Below are 21804 nucleotides of genomic sequence, written 5' to 3' on the forward strand. Positions count from 1 at the left end.
CCTACTTCCAAACAGCACTAAGTCTGTGGCCATACCACTCTGAATGTGTCCAATCTCTTCCAAGGGATGCAAGATGATCACTGGCTTTTCTGTTGCCAACACGATGGTCAGTTCTCAACTTTTCCCAGAGACGCCCTCTTTAAGCCCAGGCAGCGTCCCCTGGTCAGCACTGGGGATGCTGACACAGGAAGATAAAAAAGAATCACTTTCTTCTCTTGACTTCTGCTGTCGTTCTATTTCCGCTGCTCTTTTATCCCTGTCCCTCTCTGCCTCCTACGCCAGCTCCTCCTCAACGCTTCAGCCTTTAAACAGGATGGCTCTATTATGGGGGTCCAGCTTAGAGGTGGAGGTCTTGCCTAGCATGTGCAAGGCCTGAGTTCAACTTCTAGGTCCATAAAGCAAAACAAAAAGAGTGGCGTGAGACCCCACAGCGCTCCTGAGCTCAGTCATCAACCTCCTGTCTCTCAACACTCCCTAAGCTATCCCCTGCAGCTCATCCGAGTGCCAGAGACTTTGACCCAAGCCATTTTATCTCCAGCCTAGATTTATTTCAAAGTCACTTTGGAGAGCCAAATTCCTACTTGCCATTTTCACTTCTATGTCCCCCTCCTCTTTTCTTTTGGATAGCATCTTGCTATGTAGACCTAGCTGCTCTGACACTTGCTAAGTACCCAGGCTGGCCTTGAACCCTTGGCAATCCTCCTATATCAGCTGGCCAACAGCTATGGTTACAGGCTTGCATCACCACACCTGACTCTACTTGTATGTCCTTTACACTCACCCATTTCATTATGTGTGGAGTTTGCCTGTGTGTATATCTGTACACCATGTGCATATAGTGCTCACAGAGGCCAGAAGAGAGCATTGGATTCCCTGGAACTGGAGTTACAGACAGTTGTAAGACACGTAGGTGCTCAGAATTGAACCTGGGTCCTCTGGAAGTGATCTTAACTACTGAGCTATCTCTCTGGCCCATGACTCCGCTTGTATATCTTAAGAAAGTCCCTCAGACTGAGACAGCCAATGTGGTGGCTAAGAAGATCATAAAAGAAATCTTCCCGAGGTTTGGGATACCCAAGGTAATTGGGTCTGATAATGGACTTGCCTTTGTTGCCCAGGTAAGTCAGGGACTGGCCACCCAACTGGGGATCAATTGGAAATTACATTGTGCTTACCAACCCCAGAGTCAGGTCAGGTAAAAAGGATGAATAGAATCCTAAAAGAGACCCCAACAAAATTGGCCCTAGAGACCTGCGGGAAAGACTGGACAGCCCTCCTTCCCTTTGTCTTGTCCTGGGTTCGGAACACCCCAGGGCGATTTAAACTCACCCCTTATGAGATCCTATGTGGGGAACCGCCACCGCTCACTGAGTCGGGCAGAATGTATAATCCTGATGCTATTCTTTCTAGACCTTTATTTTCCCGCCTAAAGGCCCTTGAAGTGGTGAGACGCCAGATCTGGGAACAACTAAAAGAAGTATGCATCTCTGCCTGGATCCACGCCTCCCACATAAAGCAAGCTCCTGAACTACCCAAATTGCAGTATCTGGGGCTTTTGACAACACTACCAGTCAAGAGGCTTATGTTTGGAGGACTAATCATAGATGGACTCTTACTGAGGTTATGTAATGAGACTCTTAAGAGCCCTAAGACTCCTGACACCGGGTACTTGGTTCCTGGTTTAGGTAAATGGTGCACTTGTAGTACAGGCCTGACACCTTGTGTGTCGACATCGGGTTTTAATGACACCAAAGATTATTGTGTGCTTGTACAACTGGTACCTAGGGTCTTTTATCGTCCAGCTAACACGCTTGAAGATGCGTTTGACAAGCACCCAACTCGCTTTCAATGAGAACCTATTTCTCTGACACTAGCGGTAATCCTGGGCCTCGGGGTAGCTGCCCTAATACAGGCCCCTCAGTACTTCAGTGAATTAAAACTAATTACCTTCATTAGAGAAAGAATAAGTGCTGTTCAGATTTTGATGTTACACCACCAATATAGCGCTTTACAAGGTCAAGAAGATACTGAAATCTAGTTCTATGATTAGAACTAGGTACTAGAAGAAGTGGGGAGATGAAAGACCCGGATAAATCCAGACCCCTCTAGCAGAAAAAATAGAGTCAAAAATCTAGCAGGAAGAGAAGAGCCAAAAATCTAGGTTAGCTGGTTCAGTGACTCTGTTTCAGGAATTAGCTGAAGATAGAGTTAGATTGTAATCTTGAGAAACAGGGAGTTACCCCCTTGTGATGATCACTGGTATTTTCGGAATTTTCCAACGATACCCTCCCTACCCACTTTGGATTACTGGGCTGTGGTTTCTTCCCTTAATATTCCTTCTCCCAGCTACTCATCATCAAACTCTCTACCCCTGCATGGGAAATGAGTTTCGGCCCCAGTGCACTGGTTCCTGTCAATAAATCTCGTGTGATTGCAAAAGAAAAAGAAAGAAAGTCCCTCAGAACAGGTGTGGGGGTGAATGTCTATAATTCCAGCAGGAGTTCAGGGCTAACCTTGGCTATAATGAGTTCAAAGCCAATCTGGGCCACGTGAAACCCTATATTAAGACATGGAAAAAGACAGACAGACAGACCAGCCATATATGAAACAGGGTCAAAGCTGATTTGATCTCAATTAATAGCATTTTAATTTAATGGTATTTGGGCTTCTCATCACAATATCACTATTACAGTCCAATTCATTATCATTCTTTTCTAAATTATTACAATTGTTTATTCTTTTCTAAGACAGGGTCTCATGTAGCCCAGGTTGGCCTTGAACTCACGATGTAGCTCAAGATTTCCTCAGCCTCCCTAACAGTGCTGCGATGTTAGTTCTACCACACTCACCTTAATAGAGTAATTAATTCCTTTCTTTCCTCCCTGCCTTTCTTCCTTCTTTCTTCTGAGACAGGGTCTCCTGTAGCTCAGGTTGGCCTTGAACTCACTATGTAGCTGAGACTAACCTTGAATTTCTGATCCTCTTGCTTCCACCTCCTCAGTGCTGGACAGCACTTGGGTACTGCTACACCTGGTTTATCCTGCACTGGGGATTGAACCCCAGGCCCGGAAGCTAGGTGAGTGCCCTACAACCGGCTACACCTCCAGGCCCAGATTGTTCCTTACTCCCTCTGCTCTGCCCTTGCTCCTCAACAGTTTAAGCTGGGTCACATCTGCCCTTGGTAGATTTCTCCAAAGCCCTTTCTCTTCAGAGAGAAAGCCCAAATCTTCCCCAGCACTCTGCAGAACTCTCTAGTCCTCAAATACAACAGCAGTGCACTTGCCCTGAACCTTTGCGTATAGTGTTCCTTTTGTCGAATTCTTTCCTCTCCTTGGCTCAGGACCTCAGATGTGGGTTACTAAGAAGTGAGATGAGAGAGCCATACCTAAATTAAACTACCTTTGGATCTTCACCCTGTTCTCACCCAACAGTCGCTGCCTAATTTTGTCTGTCATTATTTCCTCCACAAGAGTGAAAATTCCCTAGAAGACATGGTCCATACTGTCAGTCTCTAAAGCAGAGCTTTTAGACACAGTAGGTGTCCTTTAGCACACAGTAGGTGCCCTACAAAAACTTGTTAACTTAACCAAGTAAAAGAAAATGGAAGAAGTGGGAAAACAGGCTGGTGAGAGGTGAAGGCAACCAGTAGCTGGGTGGACAATGGTGATTTTTTTCTTTTCCTTTGCTTTTCCTTTTTTGACAGGGTTTTACATTGCAGGCAAGACTGGCCTGGAATGCATCATGTACCTCAGGTAGGTCTCAAACCTGCTTCAGCTTCTGAGTGCTAGGATTGCTGGCATGAATCACCAGGACCAAATGCTTTTCTCTGTTAATGTACCAGGGAACTCGGTTTTCAAATCACAGGAAAATTAAACTAAAGACCTAGTCAACACCACTCTCCTGGAGAGTAAACCAACAGGGAAACGTCATGCACCCATCTAGGCTATGACCCTGAATCCTTCAGAAGCTAAAACCAGGGTTTTCTCTAGCTTGTGCGTTCAAAATCAGCTTGGAGCACAGTGAGAGCAACTTCCACCCTGAAAAAGGGGAAATGGCCTGGCCCAGCAGGAGGTTAGAGCAGGGAGAGTAGAGAAGGGACTGGAGGGGACCCTGCGGCTGTGCCATCCAGGAGGCAGCTTCCAGAAAGAGCCCAGGGAGGAGCATGGATGCCAGGCTTCCTTTTAAATGCACACTGCTCATATGGAGAAAGGGGGTGGCCCAGGAGGCCTGCTCTTATCGGAGCTGATGGGTGGTCATTTCATTAACCTCAGGAAAGCATTTAGCCTTCTAGCCTTTACTCAGCACAGGAAAGGAGAAAGGGGGCTCAAAAGGAAAAGAGCTGAAAACAGGATTTCCTGCACCTCAGCAAGAGCTCACACGTCAGACCAGCTGGCACAAATGTCCAGCTCAGCTGACATGGAGCCCACACGCCACAGAGGCCAGGTGGCCGGGCCACACAGATTGCTCACGGTCCACCTGCCCTGGGGCCACTGAGTACTTACATTCCTCTTCTTTTCCGTGCTTGCCTCTTCAGCTGCTTTCTGGTACCTTCAGAGAAGGGAGAAACAACGATGCATGAGGATACAGTCAAATGTGAGAGCCAGCTGCGCAGGGCAGGAGCCTGCAGATGGAGCTCAGCTGGCGGATGCTCACTCAACACTCACGAAGCCCTGGGCTCCGCCCGCAGCACTATGGAAACTGGATAGAAACTGGAGGGTTGGGTGTTCGAGGTCATCCTCAGCTACTTGTGAGTCTGAGGGTCAGCCTGGGCTACATGAGACCTGTCTCAAAACAAAACAAGAACTTGTAGAATTAGTCAACTAAAAACAACACTCCATGAATTCTAAGATGCACAGGCCTCCATCCAGGTAACATCCCTGAACCTTAGCTGCTGTGAGCAGACATCTGTGAGATAGCCTAACTACAGGCAACGCTTGAACCTGAATTTAGCCCAAGCTAGGGTATTGATATGAAAGTACAGTCACTTAGCTCGTGTATACAAACTTGTTTGTTTCCTTTGAGAGAAAGACAGACAGACAGACAGAGACAGCGTGAGTGTGTGTGTGTGTGTGTGTGTGTGTGTGTGTGTGTGTGTGAATGTATGTATGCAGAGGTGCACATACCTATGAGAGCATGTGTAGAGAGAGACATAGAGAGAGAGACAGTGTGTGTGTGTGTGTAGTGTGTGTGTGTGTGTGTGTGTGTGTGCAGAGGTGCACATACCTATGAAAGCACATACAGAGACAGAGAGGGGAAGGGGTAGTGTGTACATGTGTGTAGAGGTGCACACACCTGTGATAGCATGCTCAGAGGACAGAAAAGGACACAGGTGTCTGTTGATTTCTGCCTTCCTCCCTTGGAAAAGCTCTCTCACTGAACCCAACCCATCTCCTCAGTTCTGGGGTTACAGGTATACGGGGTCATGACTGGCTTTTCTGTTTGTTTTGTTTTTTTGAAACAGGTTCTCTCTGTGTAGCCCTGGCCGGCCCGGAACTCTATGAGACCAGGTTGGCCTCAAACTCACAGAGATTCACTAGTCTCTGCTTTCTGAATGAGGGCTCGGATTAAAGGTGCGAGCCACGTACCTACCTGACAGGCTCAGCTTTTTAAGTGGGTGCTGGGGATCCCATGAGGTCCCCATGCAGTAAGAGCTCTTACTCACTAACCCCCTCCCCGGCCCTGCCTTCCTCCTTTCCTTTCTTTACACCTTCCTTTCTTCTTCTTTTTTTGTTTTTTCTCTATTTTCTGGCCTTGAACTTTTGACCTGCCTCCACCCCCACAAGCTCTGCACCACTCTGTCTAGATGTCTGTGGTACTGGGCATGCTAGACTCTACCTAGACTCTACTTAGTGATGTTTTCTTTGTGTTTTAACAAATACAGTTTGCCTGAAGATCAGAATGCAGAACCAAGCCACTAGAGTCCAGGGAGTGGTGACACACACCTTTAATCTCTGGACTCAGGGGTGGGAGGAGAGAGGGGGAGGGGGAGAGGGAGGGGGAGGGGGAGAGGGATTTCTGTTAGTTCAAAGTCACCCGGGGCTACACAAGACTGAATCTGTTTAAAAGAGAAACGGAGCTCACACAAAGGTGATCCCAGCTCTTGGGATCCCAGGTCTTTAATCCCAGCTCTCAGGAGGTGGAAACAGGAAGAGATGCGGCTGGGTGGAGAGAGGGGCAGGGAGGAGACAGTCTGAGGAGACAGTCTGAGGACAGGAGCGCCCGCCCCTTCGGTAGAGGTAAAAGGTCTCGCTAGAGGCTGGCGGCACTGCTTCTCTGCTTTTATCCCCTGATATCTGACTCCGGATTTTATTTAAGACCAGTTAGAATTAGTGTTACACTCTACCAAGTGAGCCACATCTCCATTCAGCAGAACATATTTTACTTATCAAGAAGAGAGAGTTTTTTTTCAAAAGCTAATAAGCTCCACTGGGAGGGGGTACGGAAAGGAGGACTAACATTTCTGGTGGAGAGGTAGAACCTCTTTGGGAGGCATTTGTTGTCACCATCTTGCCAAAACTATACAAACACAAATGTTAAATTTCATTCTCAGAGTTTATCCTATAGTCACCCTTACGTAAGGAAAACGATTTCTTTTGTTGTTGTTGTTGTTGTTGTTTCTGAGACACGGTTTCTCTGTGTAACCCTGGCTGTCCTGGAACTTGCTTGGTAGACCAGGCTGGCTTTGAACTCAGAGATCTGCCTGCCTCTGCCTCTGGAATGTTGGAATTAAAAGCGTGCACCACCACCTGGCAAAAAATGACTTCTAAAGTTACTTCATTTATGATGGGATTAATAGCTGAAATGTGAAAATAAACTGGCTGTCCCCTAGCAGAGACTGACAGGAAATGACTGACAGTGTATCGTACAGTGGACTATTCTGAAGCTGTAACACGGCCTAAAGAAAAGTGCTGATGATCTGAATATCCTTCGTGCCATTCATTCATATACTTAAAAATGGTAAATTTAGATTTACACTTTACCACAAATAAACGGAGTGGTATGAACATGAACATGGATACATAGAACAATGGAATAGAACAATCCAGAAACAAACCCCTACATACATGGTCAAAAAGGGGAAGGACAATTATTTCCACACACGGTCTCAGGAAAACCAGATAACCATGCAAGAAAATAAAGCTGAATCCTCACAGAATTCCATGTACAGAATGGGTCAAAAGCTGAAACTATAAATTTAGGAAAAGACACACAGAGAAAGAATTTATGAGTGGATTTTTCCATTTTTTTTCAAAAAATATTTATTTAATTTATGTGTATGTGCCCAAAGGTATGTATGTGTACCATGTACATGCAGTGCCCAGGGAGGTCAAAAGAGGGCACCAGAGCCCCTGGAATGGAATTACAGAGAGTAGTGAGCTGCCCTGTGGGTGCTGGGAACTAAACTCCAGTCTTCCACAAGAGTAGTAAGGGCTCTTAATCACTGAGTCACCTTTCCAACTCTTTATCTTTAAATAGATAGATAGATAGATAGATAGATAGATAGATAGATAGATAGATAGATAGATAGATAAACCCTTGCTATCTAGTCCACCCTGACCTGAAATTCACTATAGACTGCATGTGGGCTTTGATCTTTGAACTCAAGACATTCTTGCCTCAGCCTTCCAAGTATAGGCATGTGCCACTAAATCCAGCCATGACACTGGATTTGACAATGACTTATTGGATATGATACCAAAATAACAGATGAATTATTATATGATATTATATGATACCAAAAATAGATGAATTGGATTTCAACAAAATTAAAGACTTATGTGCACCACAGTTCAGTATCAGCAGAGTGAAAAGTTATCTTCTGGAATGGAGGAAACATTTGGAACTTGTATCCTAACAAGGGATTAATATCCAGATTACACAATAAGAACAAACCAACAACACAAAATGAATTCTGTAATCTGTGCTCATTTCAGTGAGAAATTCAAAGCATCTCAAGATCTCAAGTTTTCTAGGACCAAGCACTGCCAGGCACTGGGGAGGCTGGCGAGTCGGATTGGGAGCTTGAAGACAGTTTTTTAAGAAAGGTTGAGGGGTCTGGATGAATGGCTCAGAGCACTGACTGTAACTCTGCCCCAGAGGATCTGACGCCCTCTTCTGGCCTTCTGGGAGCACTGCATGCACACGGTGCACAGACACATGCAGGCAAAGCACCCATGCACACCAAAGTAAAAGAAAAAAAAGAAGAGTGTGTGTGTGTGAGTGCTGAGTGTGTATATAGCCTGCCTAGCATGCACAGGGTCTGGGTTCAGTTCCTGGTACCAGAAAAAGAAAGAGGACAGGGACAGAGGGAGGGAGGAAAAAGAAATAGTTCTTGGTGTCGACTATGTCCCAAAGACAAAAGAACAAAAAGAAGAAGAAAATAACCAGCTGCAGTTGTGGCACAGATCTGCATCCCCGACCTGGGGGGGGGGGCGAGGGAGGGCAGCTGCGTGTGGTCCCTCAGATCTGCATCCCCAGCCTGGGGGTGGGGGTGGGGGCCGAGGGAGGGCAGCTGCGTGTGGTCCCTCAGATCTGCATTCCCAGCCTTGTCTTTTAAAAAGTGGGCGCTGTGGGTGGTGACGCACACCTTTGATCCCAGCACTCACACTCAGGAGGGGAGGCAGAGGCAGGCAGATCTCTGAGTTCGAGGCCAGCCTGGCTACAGAGTAAGTTACAGGATTGGCTCCATAGCTGCCGGAAAACCCTGTCTTGAAAAACAAAAAAACAGAAAAGAATGGGCTTTAGGCAAGCCAGTAGATCAGTGGTTGTCAACCTTCCTAAGGCAGACCCTTTAATACAGTTCCTCATGCTGTGGCGACCCTTGTAAAAGGGATGTTTGATCCCCAAAGGAGTCTCAACCCACAGGCTGAGAACCTCTGCGGAGGAGCATTTGCTTAATTAGTGACTTATGAGGGAGGTCCCAGCCCATTGTGGGTGGGGCCATCCCTGGACTGGTGGTCCTGGGCTATATAAGAAAGCAGGTTGAGCAAGTCACGGGGAGAAAGCCAGTAAGCAGCACCCCATGGGCCACTGCATCAGCTCCTGCCTCTAGGTTCCTGTCCTGACTTCCTTCTATGATGAACAGCAAAGCTGAAGTGTGAGCCAAATAAACCCTTTCCTTCCCAAGTTGCTTTTGGTCATGGTGTTTATCACAGCAACAGTGACCCTAACTAGGACAGAGATCAGCCATGTTAACTGCCCAGTGGGTGGCGGCAGTAATTAACTCTGTGTGTCCGTGCATGTACACACACATGTGGAGTCACAAGACTACTTGCAGGAATTGTCTTTCCCAATCCACGATGTGAATCCCGGGGTCAAACTCAGACCATCAGGCTGCTGGGCCATGTTGCTGGTTCAGGGAGCAGCACTGAGACACAAACATCTGAGCTCAGAAGGGAGGCAAGAGCCGGTCACAAACTTGTCTGCCCACACAGGACCATAGAGTCTGAGGGGGTCGGATACTCACAGAGCGGGTAGAGCAAGAAGATGCCCAGAACTCGGTGCTGGAGACTTAACACTTAGCAGCTTGGGGAGGAAGAAGTTGTTAGTGACGAGGAGCAGAGAGTAGGAAAACCAGGAGACTGCCAGAGAGGCCAAGGGAAGAAATGTCTGGGAAGGAAGAAACGACAAGAGGTCACGGGAGGACAAAGGGGAGAGACATTTCCTCAGTCGGCAGCACAGGCATCTTTGTCAGCCATGATAAATAGAACCAACGCTTGTCACCATGACCACTGCCTCCTCTTCCTCTCATGTAGCCCAAGCGGCTTGAAACTTGGTATGGACGGGAGGCTGGTCTTAGGCTCCTGACCCTCCCCCTTTACCACCCAGGTGCTATATAGAAATGCACCATCAGCTCCAACCTCAATTATTTAACGGTCATTTAAATAATTTCCAGTTTTTCACCACTGAAAATCGTGCTTTGGTGCATATCTCTGTATATTTGCTTTCCCCAGCTAATATATCTTAGGAGTCTGCCTTAGATAGGAACTGAGAGACAGGGTGGGCTGCAGTTTAAAAGACTTAGACTGGGCCTTGAACTTCTGTTTCCACGCCCTGTACATAACCATCTGCCGTTTACTACAGCAGTGATACAGTGCAGAGAGCCAGGAGCAATCAGCACATAGGCTTCGAGTTAGGCAATTGTTCTGACATTGAGCTTGCTTGATACGTATATAGAGGTTCCCTTTCCTTCGCTGTCCTAAGAGAACTACAAATCTTAAAACACCAAAATACTCTGGCTGTTTGCTTCCATTTTGTTTTTCGAGATAGGGTTTCATAGCCTTGAACTTGGTATGTAGTCCAGGCTGGCCCTCTCCTACCTCCACCTCCCAAGTGCTGGGTGTGCACCAGTGTGCCCAGCTCTCTCTTTTAAATGCCAAGGAGACTGGGAGAGGGCAGCAGATCCTTTGAATAGAACCTGAATCTTCTTGAAGATCAGCCAGTGCTCTTAACCACTAAGCCATCTCTCTTCCCCCTCCTCCTTCTCGAGATGGTTTTCTCTGTGTCATTCAAGCTCAAGGACCTTCTGGGCTCAAGGGACGCTTCTCATGCTGCCATGCAGGCTGGTGGAGCTCAGCACACCAAACTCTCCCGCAGTGTTGAGAATTCAGCCCTTACTTGGCTGGGCAAGTGCTCAACCACTGGGCTGTCTTACTGTCTCTGGGCGCAGCACCAGAACGCAGGCCTCCAGGCTCAAGTTGAGAAAAAAGGATTTGCAAAGATATTTCTCTAAACCAAGTGTGACAATATTTGTAATCCCAGAACTCAGGAGGATCTGAGTTCAAGGCCAGCATGGGCTATACATCAAAACACTGTCCCACCCCCAAAAAAGAATTCTATAATAAAATCTCATCTCTTCCCAGATTTCCTGTGTGGAATTTAAGCTCACAACTGTTCGTTACTGCACAGCTGTGAGGGAGGCAGCTGACAGAGGGTACAAAATTATCTGGGGAGCAGTAACAGCGTCTCAGATATGTCTAAGGCCAGAAACCGGAGTTCCTGAGTTATGACTCTTGCTTGTATGCTTTCAAATAGCGCAAAGAGGACTCTGAGCCAAAAGAAGAAAAAGTGGAAACTCCCAGGGTTTAGGCAACTGTTTTCTCCTGGAAAATTTCACCACGAAAATGTTAAAGGGAAGCAAAAGAGGAAGCAATCCAGGGAGATCTGAAGGCCTTTTCACTGTTATTATTCAAGAAGAACACACTGGAGAGTACGTGCTCACACACATGCACACACACGCACACCCCAACTAAATCTGTACCCTCTTTAGTAAGGGGATTCAGAAATAAAGGTATACTAGGTTCAGCAGGAGCCATGAAAAGGAGGAGACACAGCTAGTGGGGGCGGAGGGAGCAGTATGCTGGATGGACCAAGTCCACATCTTAGTGAGTGACCTTTAATCACAATTGCTGAGCCTTCAAGTTCCTTATCTGTCACAGTGGGGCTAAGGTTAGGCAGGACCCGCATTTCAAGGCTATCCTACTTAAAACCTGGAATATTAAAGCGCTCAGCCCAGGGTCTGCAGAGCAGGGTCCTGGGCTCAGCCCTTTTCAGAACAGCTCTGGAGGGTCTTCTGAAGACCTCGGGGAAGGCAACTTGGAAAAACAAGGCTAGAGTCCCTCTTACTTCAAAACTATTTAGTTAAACAGGAAACTTGGGCAAAGAAACCAAACTCTACCAGTTAACCTTTATCAAGAAAAGAGTCACATGATGTTGAAACCACAGGGAAGAGAAACCAAAGCTAACTTTTCAAACTGCCCATAAATGGTCCTTTTTGGTCAGGGTCAATGATGTATAAAGCAGGGGTTTAAAAGGTTAAGCGTGGAGCTATAAAGAGCGTGAGATGCAGGCTCTGTTGCCAGAAAACTACCTTTTGTATATATAACTGTAAGATGAACCCCTCCCTAGGGTTTTTCTGTGTAGCCCTGGCTCTTCTAGAACTTTCTCTGTAGACCAGGCTGGCCTCAAACTCAGAGATCCGCCTGCCTCTGCCTCCTGAGTGCTGGGATTAAAGGCGTGCGGCACCATGCTGTGCTCTAATTTTATTTATTTTTAAACAAACAAACATAGTTCTGCAGCCATCTTTAGGAATATGTAGTGGGTGAGCTCTAAAGAACGTAAGCAGTATTAGCTGCATGCTTCCTTTTAATAGGAAACCTAGAGCCGGGCGGTGGTGGCGCACGCCTTTAATCCCAGCGCTCGGGAGGCAGAGACAGGAGGATCTCTGTGAGTTCGAAGCCTGTCTGGTCTACAAGAGCAAGTTCAAGACAGGAACCAAAACTACAAAGAAACCTTGTCTGGAGAAACAAAAACAAACAAACAAACAAAAAACCTAGACAAGAAATCCAGGCTGAGCCCTTCATTTTTACTGCCTTAGACAGTATTGCCTGTGTTTTATTATTAACATTTAATAATATTTGCGTGTGTGTGCACGCGTGTGCCTGGAGAGGCTCGATGGGCATCGTAGACTCTGCAGCTAGAGTGAGAGGGGCCGTACCACCTGATGTGGGTGCTGGGGAAGAGCAATCTGCACTCTTAACCCTGAGCCATCTCTCCAGCCCTTGGCTGACGTTTCTATGCCTTTACTCTCTGCTCCCCTGGAATGTCCCCACCACGGTCCTAGCCCCCAAATACAGCCTCACTCATCTTTCAAAACCAGTTCAACATGTTAAGAAAAATGCCCCAGGGAAAAGACGCTAAGCAGGCAAACTCAAATATTAACTCAAGCAGGTTAGCTGTACTACAAAACAGGGATAATGCCCCTTCCACGAGGCGTTTGTGAGGGTTAGAAATAAGAGTGCATGCGTAGCATGCATCCAGCATTAGGTTCAGTCATTAGAATATCCCCCCCAACACACACAATAAAAGCCTGGTAAGTTGGTTGTAAGCAAATGTGTTCAGAATTTACATTTTATCCGTGCAATTTGCTCTTAGAACCTTCATATAGAAAAGATAGCTAACTGACTCGTTTATGGAGAAGGTCACGTGATTTCTAAGGTTCTTTCTGCAAAATGAAGAACACCACCAATGCCGACATTAGGGTGGCAGAGGCAGATGGATCTCTGTGAACTTTGCCTCCATAACCGATTTCCAGGCTAGCTAGGGGGCTGTAGAGGAAAACTCTGTGAAAGAAAGAAAGAAAGAAAGAAAGAAAGAAAGAAAGAAAGAAAGAAAGAAAGAAAGAAAGAAAGAAAGAAAGAAAGAGCTGGTGCAGTAGTTAGGAGTACTTCCTGTTCCTCCAGAGGATCCTGGCTTGATTCTCAGCACACAAACCATCCATAGCTCCAGTTCCAGAAGATTTGACACCTTCAAGGGCACGAGGCATACACGTGGCACATAAATCCTGGCAAAACACTCATATACACGCACAAAAAAATAAACAGAAAAAGCTGCCAAGATGAATGACCTTTTCTGACTTTCTAATGCGTGTCAGATCCTCACGAGAACTGACTAGACAAGAAAGGATGGGGTCAGAAGGGCACTGAGGGGGTAGGAGCTTAGAGAGCCCTAGCTAGGGATGAGTCGAGTGCCAGCGAGACCCCATTGCCACGTACAGAGGGAGCCACGTGGCAGGTCCCAGCGCAGCACGCAGCAAGAGTAGGCATCTCAGCCACAGTTAGAAAGGAAAGAGGGACTCAGACTCAGCTGAGACACTGAGATTTCCCAGTCAGCTACTAGATCCCCCCCAGTCAGTGCAGCTCCGTGACCCTGATGTCACCCCCGAGACCCCAGGTATATGTGACCTTCAGGTTCTGACGAATCTACTTTGTCAAACACGTTCACATTTTCTTTCCCTAAGCTGCTGTACTTAGGTTTCCATTTTCAAAGTAGAATCCCAGCAGAATAAACAAAAATTTTAAAATATTCAAAAACAACCAAGAGGAGAGAGTGTCACGGAAGTGACTACAGTGCAGGGCAAGGGTCCTGGTGAAGCCCAAGTGCGCAGCCAGTACGGATGCTGAATGGAGCACGGGCTCTCACTAGAGGGCTCACTTTCCAAACACGTCTTTTCTGAAAAGGGCTTTGAATAACAGTAACTGGGAGATGAAGGCAGGGGCATGGAGGCGGTTTGAGAAGTAGAGAAGAAGAAGAATTATGAAGTATTGGGTCAGTGATGAAGCACTGGCACCGGGGGCATCGACAAATATGGGGATCTTATTGCCTTTTGGGTTTTTCCCTCCTGTCTCTTTTTACATTTTTTATTTATTTTTTTTTGCTTATCACAACCTTTGCATTTGAAGGAAATAAAAATTATTACTATATTACACAAAGGAAATCTGTCTTACCTAAAATGACTGTCATTCTCTCAATGAGGAACAGCAAAAAGGAAAGTAAGCTAGGAGCTAAGGGCTCCACTGAAGATAAGGAACTTGCTTGGAGTCTGGCACACACTGCAGGAGAGAGGGCAGGTTGCTGGGGGCTCGGTAAGATGCAGGCCTCAGAGCACAGGCTTAAAACTTCAGAACCAGATACGACAAAAGACGGAGTCGGTACTGGCAATGCAGAAGAGCAATCATTGTGACTCCTGGCCCCAGAGCATTTCAGGGACGCATGTGTAGAGAGAGCAGGTAACACAAAAGGCAAGCCACAGAAAGCCGAGAGCAGTTCAGGTGGGGCTGCGTCAGTGGAAGGAGAAAATGGGGAGCGGTTTCTGGGCAGGGCAGGGGGTTTCCAGGGCTCATTAATCACAGCTCCTTGCTGTCTCACATGCCTTTTCTTTCTCCCCATTTCTGTGGCCCCCTACCTGCCCCCAGCAGCTCTCACTTGGGTTCCCACGAAAGCCCCATTAACTGCTCCATGTTACCCATCTCTCACCTTCCTAATAAACCTTTCACGCTGTTGCCAGAAGCATCTTTGGGAAGTACAAGTCTCATCAAGTCGGGCTCCCTGCATGGAAACTTTCCATTGCATTTTGTTGGTAATTTAACTAAACCCAAACTGCAGAACAGCACAGCGCCCAGGACGACCATCTGGCTAACTGAATTACACCAGTCCCTTCCTGTTCTGGTTTTGCCATGACAGATTGTTTGCCTCCCTATTCCCTCCATCACGTCCAGACTCCACACACCTCCCCTTATTCACTTTGCTCTATGTTCAGGTCTTATTTCACACGTCCACCTCCTCTGCTATCAGTGACTGCTCAACTGACCCCCCCACCCCCACCCCAGCGAGGGATCACTGGGGCCAAGAAGAGGCAGGAATTCCAAGGTTTATCCTCGGCTATATAGCAAGTTCCAGGCCAGTCTGAGCTGGAAGGAACTCTGACTCAACAAAAAGAAATCCCCCTGTTGTAGTTGGGCCCCATTGTAGACACACAAAAGTAGAATCTTTGGAAAGGCCAGGGAAGCCTACAGAAGATGGTTTAAAGCATGGTCAAGCCCAGTGCTGACAGAGGTGGTGCATGCCTTGAATCCCTGCACTTGGGAGGCAAAGGCTGGCAGATCTCTGCAGCGAGTTCCAGGGTAGCCGGGACTACACAGAGAAACCCTGTCTCCAAAAACCATATTCAAGGGAACTGGGGTTGTAGCTCAGTGATAGAATGCTTGCCTGGAGTGAACAAGGTCCTGGGGTTCAAGCCATAGAATTTAAAGGAAAAGGGACAAGAGCCAGGTGGGGGTGTACTGCGCCTGCCTTAGCATCTGGGAAGCAGAGACAGGTGAATGTGACTTGAAGGGCATTCTTGTCACATAATGAGGGCTAAGACCCTGTCTCAAAAGAAAGGCTCGAAGGTTCCAAATACTCAGAAGATGGAGCCAAATTCCACACCCCTTCCTGTGGAATACGAGCCGACCTTAGCGACACACATCTGAGAATATGGCGAACGTGATCGTCCCAGGCTAAGGTCATGAGCAGGCAAAGCAGCACCTTGTAGCTCCTCTCCCTCCTCTCTGGATGCTTGCCTTTGGAGCCCAGCCACTAAACCAAATAATCACATGAACTCGCTGTGTGTAGGTGTTGCTGAGACCCAGGTGACAGCTAGCATCAATTTCCTGATTTGTACGTGAGCTTCCAGATGTCTGCAGCCCCCAGTGTGCGAGCCTCCCACCTAAAGCTAAGCTGAGAAGAGGCACGCCCAAATCAGACAGTTATAAAATACTGTCATTCACTATTTTATGCCTCTAAATTTTAAAGATTTAGTGAGGCTCAGCACGGCAGGCAAACATGCCCTGCTGAGTTATGCCCCTAGAATGATGAAGCACTGGCTGGTCTGGAATTCTTGTTTTTAAATTTATTTTATGTGTATGGATATTTTTGTCTACATGTTGTCTGTGTACAACGTGTTTGCCTGGTGCTGGTAGAGGCCAATAGAGGGTATTAGATGCCCTGGAACTAGAGTTATAGATGATTGTGAACTACCATGTGGGTGGAAGAGCAGTTAGTGCTCTTAACTACTGAGCCATCTCTCCAGCCCCTGCTCTGGAATCCTTTCTGTAAATCTGACTGGCCTTGGGCTTGCAGAGATCCTCCTGTCTCTGCCTCCCAAAAGCCGGGTTAAAGGCCTGCACCACCGTGCCCGGCTTATTTATTTGCTGGGTCTCAATAAGCTGTTCAGATTGGTCTTAAACTCACTCTGTAGCCCAGGCAGGTCTTGAAGCTGCAATCCTCCTGCCTCAGACTCCCAAATACTTGGGAGTACAGATCTCTGACACTAGGCCATGAGTTGTAGGTTTTGAGACATGGTCTCACTAATGTGCTAGCCTCAAAATAGTGATCCATCTGCCTCAGCCTTCTGCGTATGGGAGTATAGCATGTGTACCACCATGTATATCGGGACTTTTAATTTTCTTAAGACAGAACTGGAATGTAGTAACTACTCTAGAAGAAATGTTCTTTAAATTTTTTTTTACATTCTATTTCTTAGATGTTTTTGTTTGTTTGTTTTGTGTGCGTGCACACCACACCTCCTCGGCAGAGGACCACTTGCAGGAGTTGTTTTCTCCTTCCACTACTAGGGTCCTGGGGATTGAACTCAGGTTGTTAGGGTGGATGCCAAGGGCCTTTTGACCTGCTGAGCCATTTTACCAGCCCCCAGGAGTCTTTAGATCAGGAAAGCTGATGGGTCTAAGTAAGCTAAGCCCCTGAGGTCTAGGATTAGGGCTTAGTAGCCTTTCTTCTTCCCATATCTTACTTGAAATGTGTGTGTTTTCTTTTCAGGTGAGAATGATATTTTTTTAAAATTTTTTATGATTTATTTATCTTTATTTTATGTGCATTGTTGTGAAGGTGTCAGATGCCCTGGAAATGGATCTTCAGACAGTTGTAAGCTGCCATGTGGGTGCTGAGAATTGAACCTGGGTCCTCTGGAAGAACAGTCACTGCTCTTAACTGCTAAGCCATTTCTCCAGCCTCCCGGGAATGGTATTTTTTTTTTTTACATCAAATTGCAGCAATAGAGAATGCGTAAGGAAACTGTAAGGCTGCCTGAGTCTTGTCCCCTGCTGCTCTCCACCTTGGGAGATAACTGAGGTCAGCCTTTGCCACGTAAAAGGGTAGGCGAGAGATTCACTATCAAAGGAAAGGTGACACCGTGGGTCACCGAAACTTCCTGTTGGCGCTTAACTATATTCTAGACACAGTCTAGATCCTAGATCCTAGAATCAGTCTTCAGGTCTTACTCTCTCTTTCCATAAGAGTAGCAGCTTGCTGGTAATAATCCAGTAGTGCAGCAAGCACACCACTTGCCTGGGCTCTGCCCACCAATGCCATCTCCGCTTGCTCTCTCTAGGGTGTTAATGTGTATGGACCATCCCTTCAGCATGTGTGTAGCACCTACGGTGTACAGCAGCACCTACTGTGTACAGCACCTACTGTGTACAGCAGCACCTACTGTGTACAGCACCTACTATGTACAGTAGCACCTACTGTGTACAGCAGCACCTACTGTGTACAGCAGCACCTACTGTGTACGGCATCTACTATGTACAGTAGCACCTACTGTGTACAGCAGCACCTACTGTGTACGGCACCTACTATGTACAGTAGCACCTACTGTGTACAGCAGCACCTACTGTGTACAGCAGCACCTACTATGTACAGCAGCACCTACTATGTACAGTACCTACTGTGTACAGCAGCACCTACTGTGTACAGCAGCACCTACTGTGTACGGCACCTACTATGTACAGTAGCACCTACTGTGTACAGCAGCACCTACTGTATACGGCACCTACTATGTACAGTAGCACCTACTGTGTACAGCAGCACCTACTGTGTACGGCAGTACCTACTATGTACAGTAGCACCTACTGTGTACAGCACCTACTGTGTACAGCAGCAGCTCTGTGCTCTAGTCACTGTGATCTTCACTAAAAATACAGATGCAGAGAGAGCAGGAAAGGTCCTCAAGCTGAAGGTCAGTGGAGGGGGTGGCAAACTGCAGCCCCCAGACAGGGTTTCTCAGTGTAGACTGGGCTGGCCTTGAACTCAGAGATCCACCTGCCTCTGGCCTCTGCTCCAAGTGCTGGCCACCACACCTGGCTGGCAAATGTTTTCTCACGTTCTTAAAGGGCAGATGTTTTAGACTTTTGAGGTGATGGTCTCTGGTCACACGCAGTGCCTCTGCTGGCTTAGTGTGAAAGCAGAGACAATCTGCAAGTGGGCGTGTGCTCCAGTAAAGCCTTTGCTAAACCCTACTGCCCATCAGACACTTGAAATGCTATAAGTATAACTAATAAGCTGAAGTTTAAGTGATATTTAAACTCTTGCAGGCGGGAAATGTAGCCCAGGGACGGAGGAGCACATACCTAGCACGTATAGAACTCTGGGTTTGATCCTTTTCCCCACCCTCCAGGGCATGGTGGCTTACACCGAGAAACCCAGCATTCAGGAGGCTGAGGCAAGAAATTTATTTACTCATGAATGCAAACCCAGTCTGGGATACATAGTGAGTCCTAGGTTACCAACCCAGGCTATAGAGTAGGGAGAAAAAAAAAAAAACCTAAAACCCAGAAAACTGGGCTTAGTGGCGCACACCTATAATCCCGGCATAGGGGAAGGGTCCTCTGATGACAACATTCTTTCTCCCTACACTGCATAAGCTCCAGGACTGCTTAATCCAGCCTTTGACATTGCCTCACCAATTTTCCTGACAGGCGGTAAAACCTGCTCAAGACAGATGGTCCTTTTGGGCCAAGATCAGCACTTACTTGGAGAATATTTCCACAATTGCCGATGACTTATTCTTGTTGACAAGAGAAAGTTCTTTGGCCGTTACTCTCAATGACAGGGAAGTCCACTGTCGTCTATTAAATGGAGTTGATTCCATCTTGTCTACAGCCTCTGAAATACCTACGGAATAGAGAAAGGGGGATATGAAACATAGACAAGGATTCCCAGCACGCATGACCAAAGCGGCAGGCCACACGCCTCTGCTGCTTTTCCGAAGCTTGTGTGACCTCGGTCAAATAAGCCAGTATCTTTGGGGTGCAGTTCCCTGTAAAAGGAGGTTGGAAGAGATGATCTCTAAGGTCCCTTTTCAACCCCATCATTTTATCACTGACCCTACCATGCAAGTATCAGCTGACCTTTCTCTGAACTCAAGTCTGTTCCAAAGTCACATGCAGAGTGAAATCTTCCCCTTTCTGCAATAACATCCTAGCAGAGATACAATCAACATCTCACTAGTCAAGCCCAAACCAGGCACTGCCTACGCCTACACGGCTTTTTGTTCTCTGTCCTTCCCTCCTTATTTCTCTCTCCTCCCCTCCCTCTCCATTTCCCTCTCTCTGTTTCCCCACCTTCTCTCCCTACACCAAGGAGCATTGACCATGTTATCACTGTTATTCCGGAGAGAGCTAGGGACATTGCAAAGCATAAGGGAAGGAGCTGGGCAGGCTTTGATGGTATTGCAAGTTTATTACTTTGAGTAAGTTCTATCTGGGGCTGGTATACAGCTCAGCAGTAAAAAACTCGCCTAGCATGGGCAAGGAAGGCTCTGGGCTCCAACCCCGCGCTGCAAAGCGGACAAACAGATACAAAATGTTTGAAACTGGTGGAGTCTTAGGGACAAAAATCATTAAACTGAGTGTGGTAACCCAGGCCCTGAAAGAAGAAACTGTTTCCTCTCGAGTGTAGGTCCTAGCTTGAAATTTTTAGATGTCTGTAAGTTGGAGTGAGTAACTATAGCAGACAGGAGGCAAGAAAGGGGCCCCCAGAGTACGTGTGAGTATGGAGTGGGGGGACGTTTCTGTGGGAGACAGTAAAACTCATGTAAAAGAGGATTACTAAAGGCAGAAAGGTTTAAACGGTGATGGGTTTGAGGGGAGAGAGAGAATATAGGGTGGGGAAGAGGGTCAACCAAAAAGGAACCTACTATTTTAGAAACTAAAAAATATAATAATGGTTTGAGTGGAGGTACCCTATATAAGTAAGTAATGCTGCTCCCAGAAGCTATAGGATCTTTGTTTTACTTTGTTTTTAATTTTTATTTTATGTGCATGGTGTTTTGCCTACATGTATGTCAGTGCACATGTGCATGCCTGGTGCTGTGGAGGACAGAACAAAGCATACGATCCCCTGGAACTGGAGTAACAGATGCTTGTGAGTGGCCATGTGGGTGCTGGGAATCAGAACCAGGACCTCCACAAGAGCAGCCAGTGTATTTAACTGCTGAGCCATCTCTCCAGCCCCAAGAAAACATAGATTTTAAAATGAAAATCCCAGTGCTAGCACAGGATACCTCCCTAGAAGTAATGGTCAGGGAGTAACTAGCAGCACCCAGAACAATAAAGCTATAAACACCAGCCTTGGTTCCCACGAGAATTAGATGGTAAGACTCTATTAAGTTATTGTACACTTTGGATGCAGGGAACAGAAAGCAAGCTAGAACTGAGTGCAAGTTTCCTCCCTGCTTGCTGCATTCACAGTTCTGGAAGGGGCTATGCACGCCACTGTCAGAGAAATGTCATCAAGTGTCTTACCAAGCTATGGTACACTACCAACCTGCCAGGCAAGATATGTCCACTTGTGCAACAGGGCAAGCCTATTTGGAAGTGGGGTGGGGTGGGGTTTAACCAATCACTTTCTGATTGGGTTAATCCAGGTCTGGTATTATAAACTTGGCTGAGCTCTAGACGGAATGCACCAGTGATGCTTTGCTAAGTGGACAAGTAGACAAACTGCCACAGGCCAGCGCTGGTCTCAGTCTAGGTCAGAGAAGCGTCTTTTTACAGTGAGCAATGGTTAGTGCAGAGACTTGTCAAAGTGCTGAGAATACGTGACTTCCGAGTGTAGGCCTCAGCCCTAAACTGGACATCTGTATTGCACTCTCCAAAGTCCTAGGCAAGCTGTGGAAGACGAGGAGGAAGAATGAAGAGCCAGAGGACAGACAGCAGGGACATCAAATACTATCTTCTGGATACGAATACTATCCAGCTACTGCCATCATGGACACAGAGTGGCTGTGGGGACCTGCACACAAAAGGAAGGACATGGAGCTGCTGAGATGATTCAGTGGGTGAAGGCACGGGCCAACAAGCCCGACAACCTGAGTGCCCTCCCAGGACCTACATAGTGGAAGCAAAGACAGAACTCTCCAAAGCTGTCCTCCGTCCACCACAAGCATGCCATGGCATGCACACGCCCCTTCCCGGCACAATCAACCAAACAAAAACCAACAGATCAATCAATAAGATATAAAACAGGAGAGGAACTGGTGTGGGAGAAGCAGAGGGTCAGTGGGAGCCTGGGGATAAGTGAAGGCAATGGGGTGGACGTGAACACGACACACTGTATACAGGTATATAACTGCAGAAAATGTTTTAAATTATGTCATCTCTCTAGTTTTGGTATCTTCAGATGAAAACC

At 46.9% G+C, this 21804-nt stretch overlaps 1 protein-coding gene across 1 annotated transcript in view; it reads right to left on the reverse strand.

Annotated features, from left to right (window-relative positions):
• Positions 1-21804, reverse strand: part of Lima1 (LIM domain and actin binding 1) — a 109044-nt gene that overhangs the window by 52162 nt on the left and 35078 nt on the right. Inside the window, exons 2-3 of the mRNA XM_048444577.3 lie at positions 19146-19287; positions 4503-4548 (exon numbers count right to left, since the gene is read on the reverse strand). Of these exons, the coding sequence (XP_048300534.2) occupies positions 4503-4548; positions 19146-19264 (165 nt within the window). The 5' untranslated portion in view covers positions 19265-19287. The remainder of the gene's footprint in view (positions 1-4502; positions 4549-19145; positions 19288-21804) is intronic.

This window comes from Myodes glareolus, chromosome 19 (assembly GCF_982192425.1).
Source record: "Myodes glareolus chromosome 19, mMyoGla1.1, whole genome shotgun sequence".
Lineage (NCBI taxonomy): Eukaryota > Metazoa > Chordata > Mammalia > Rodentia > Cricetidae > Myodes > Myodes glareolus.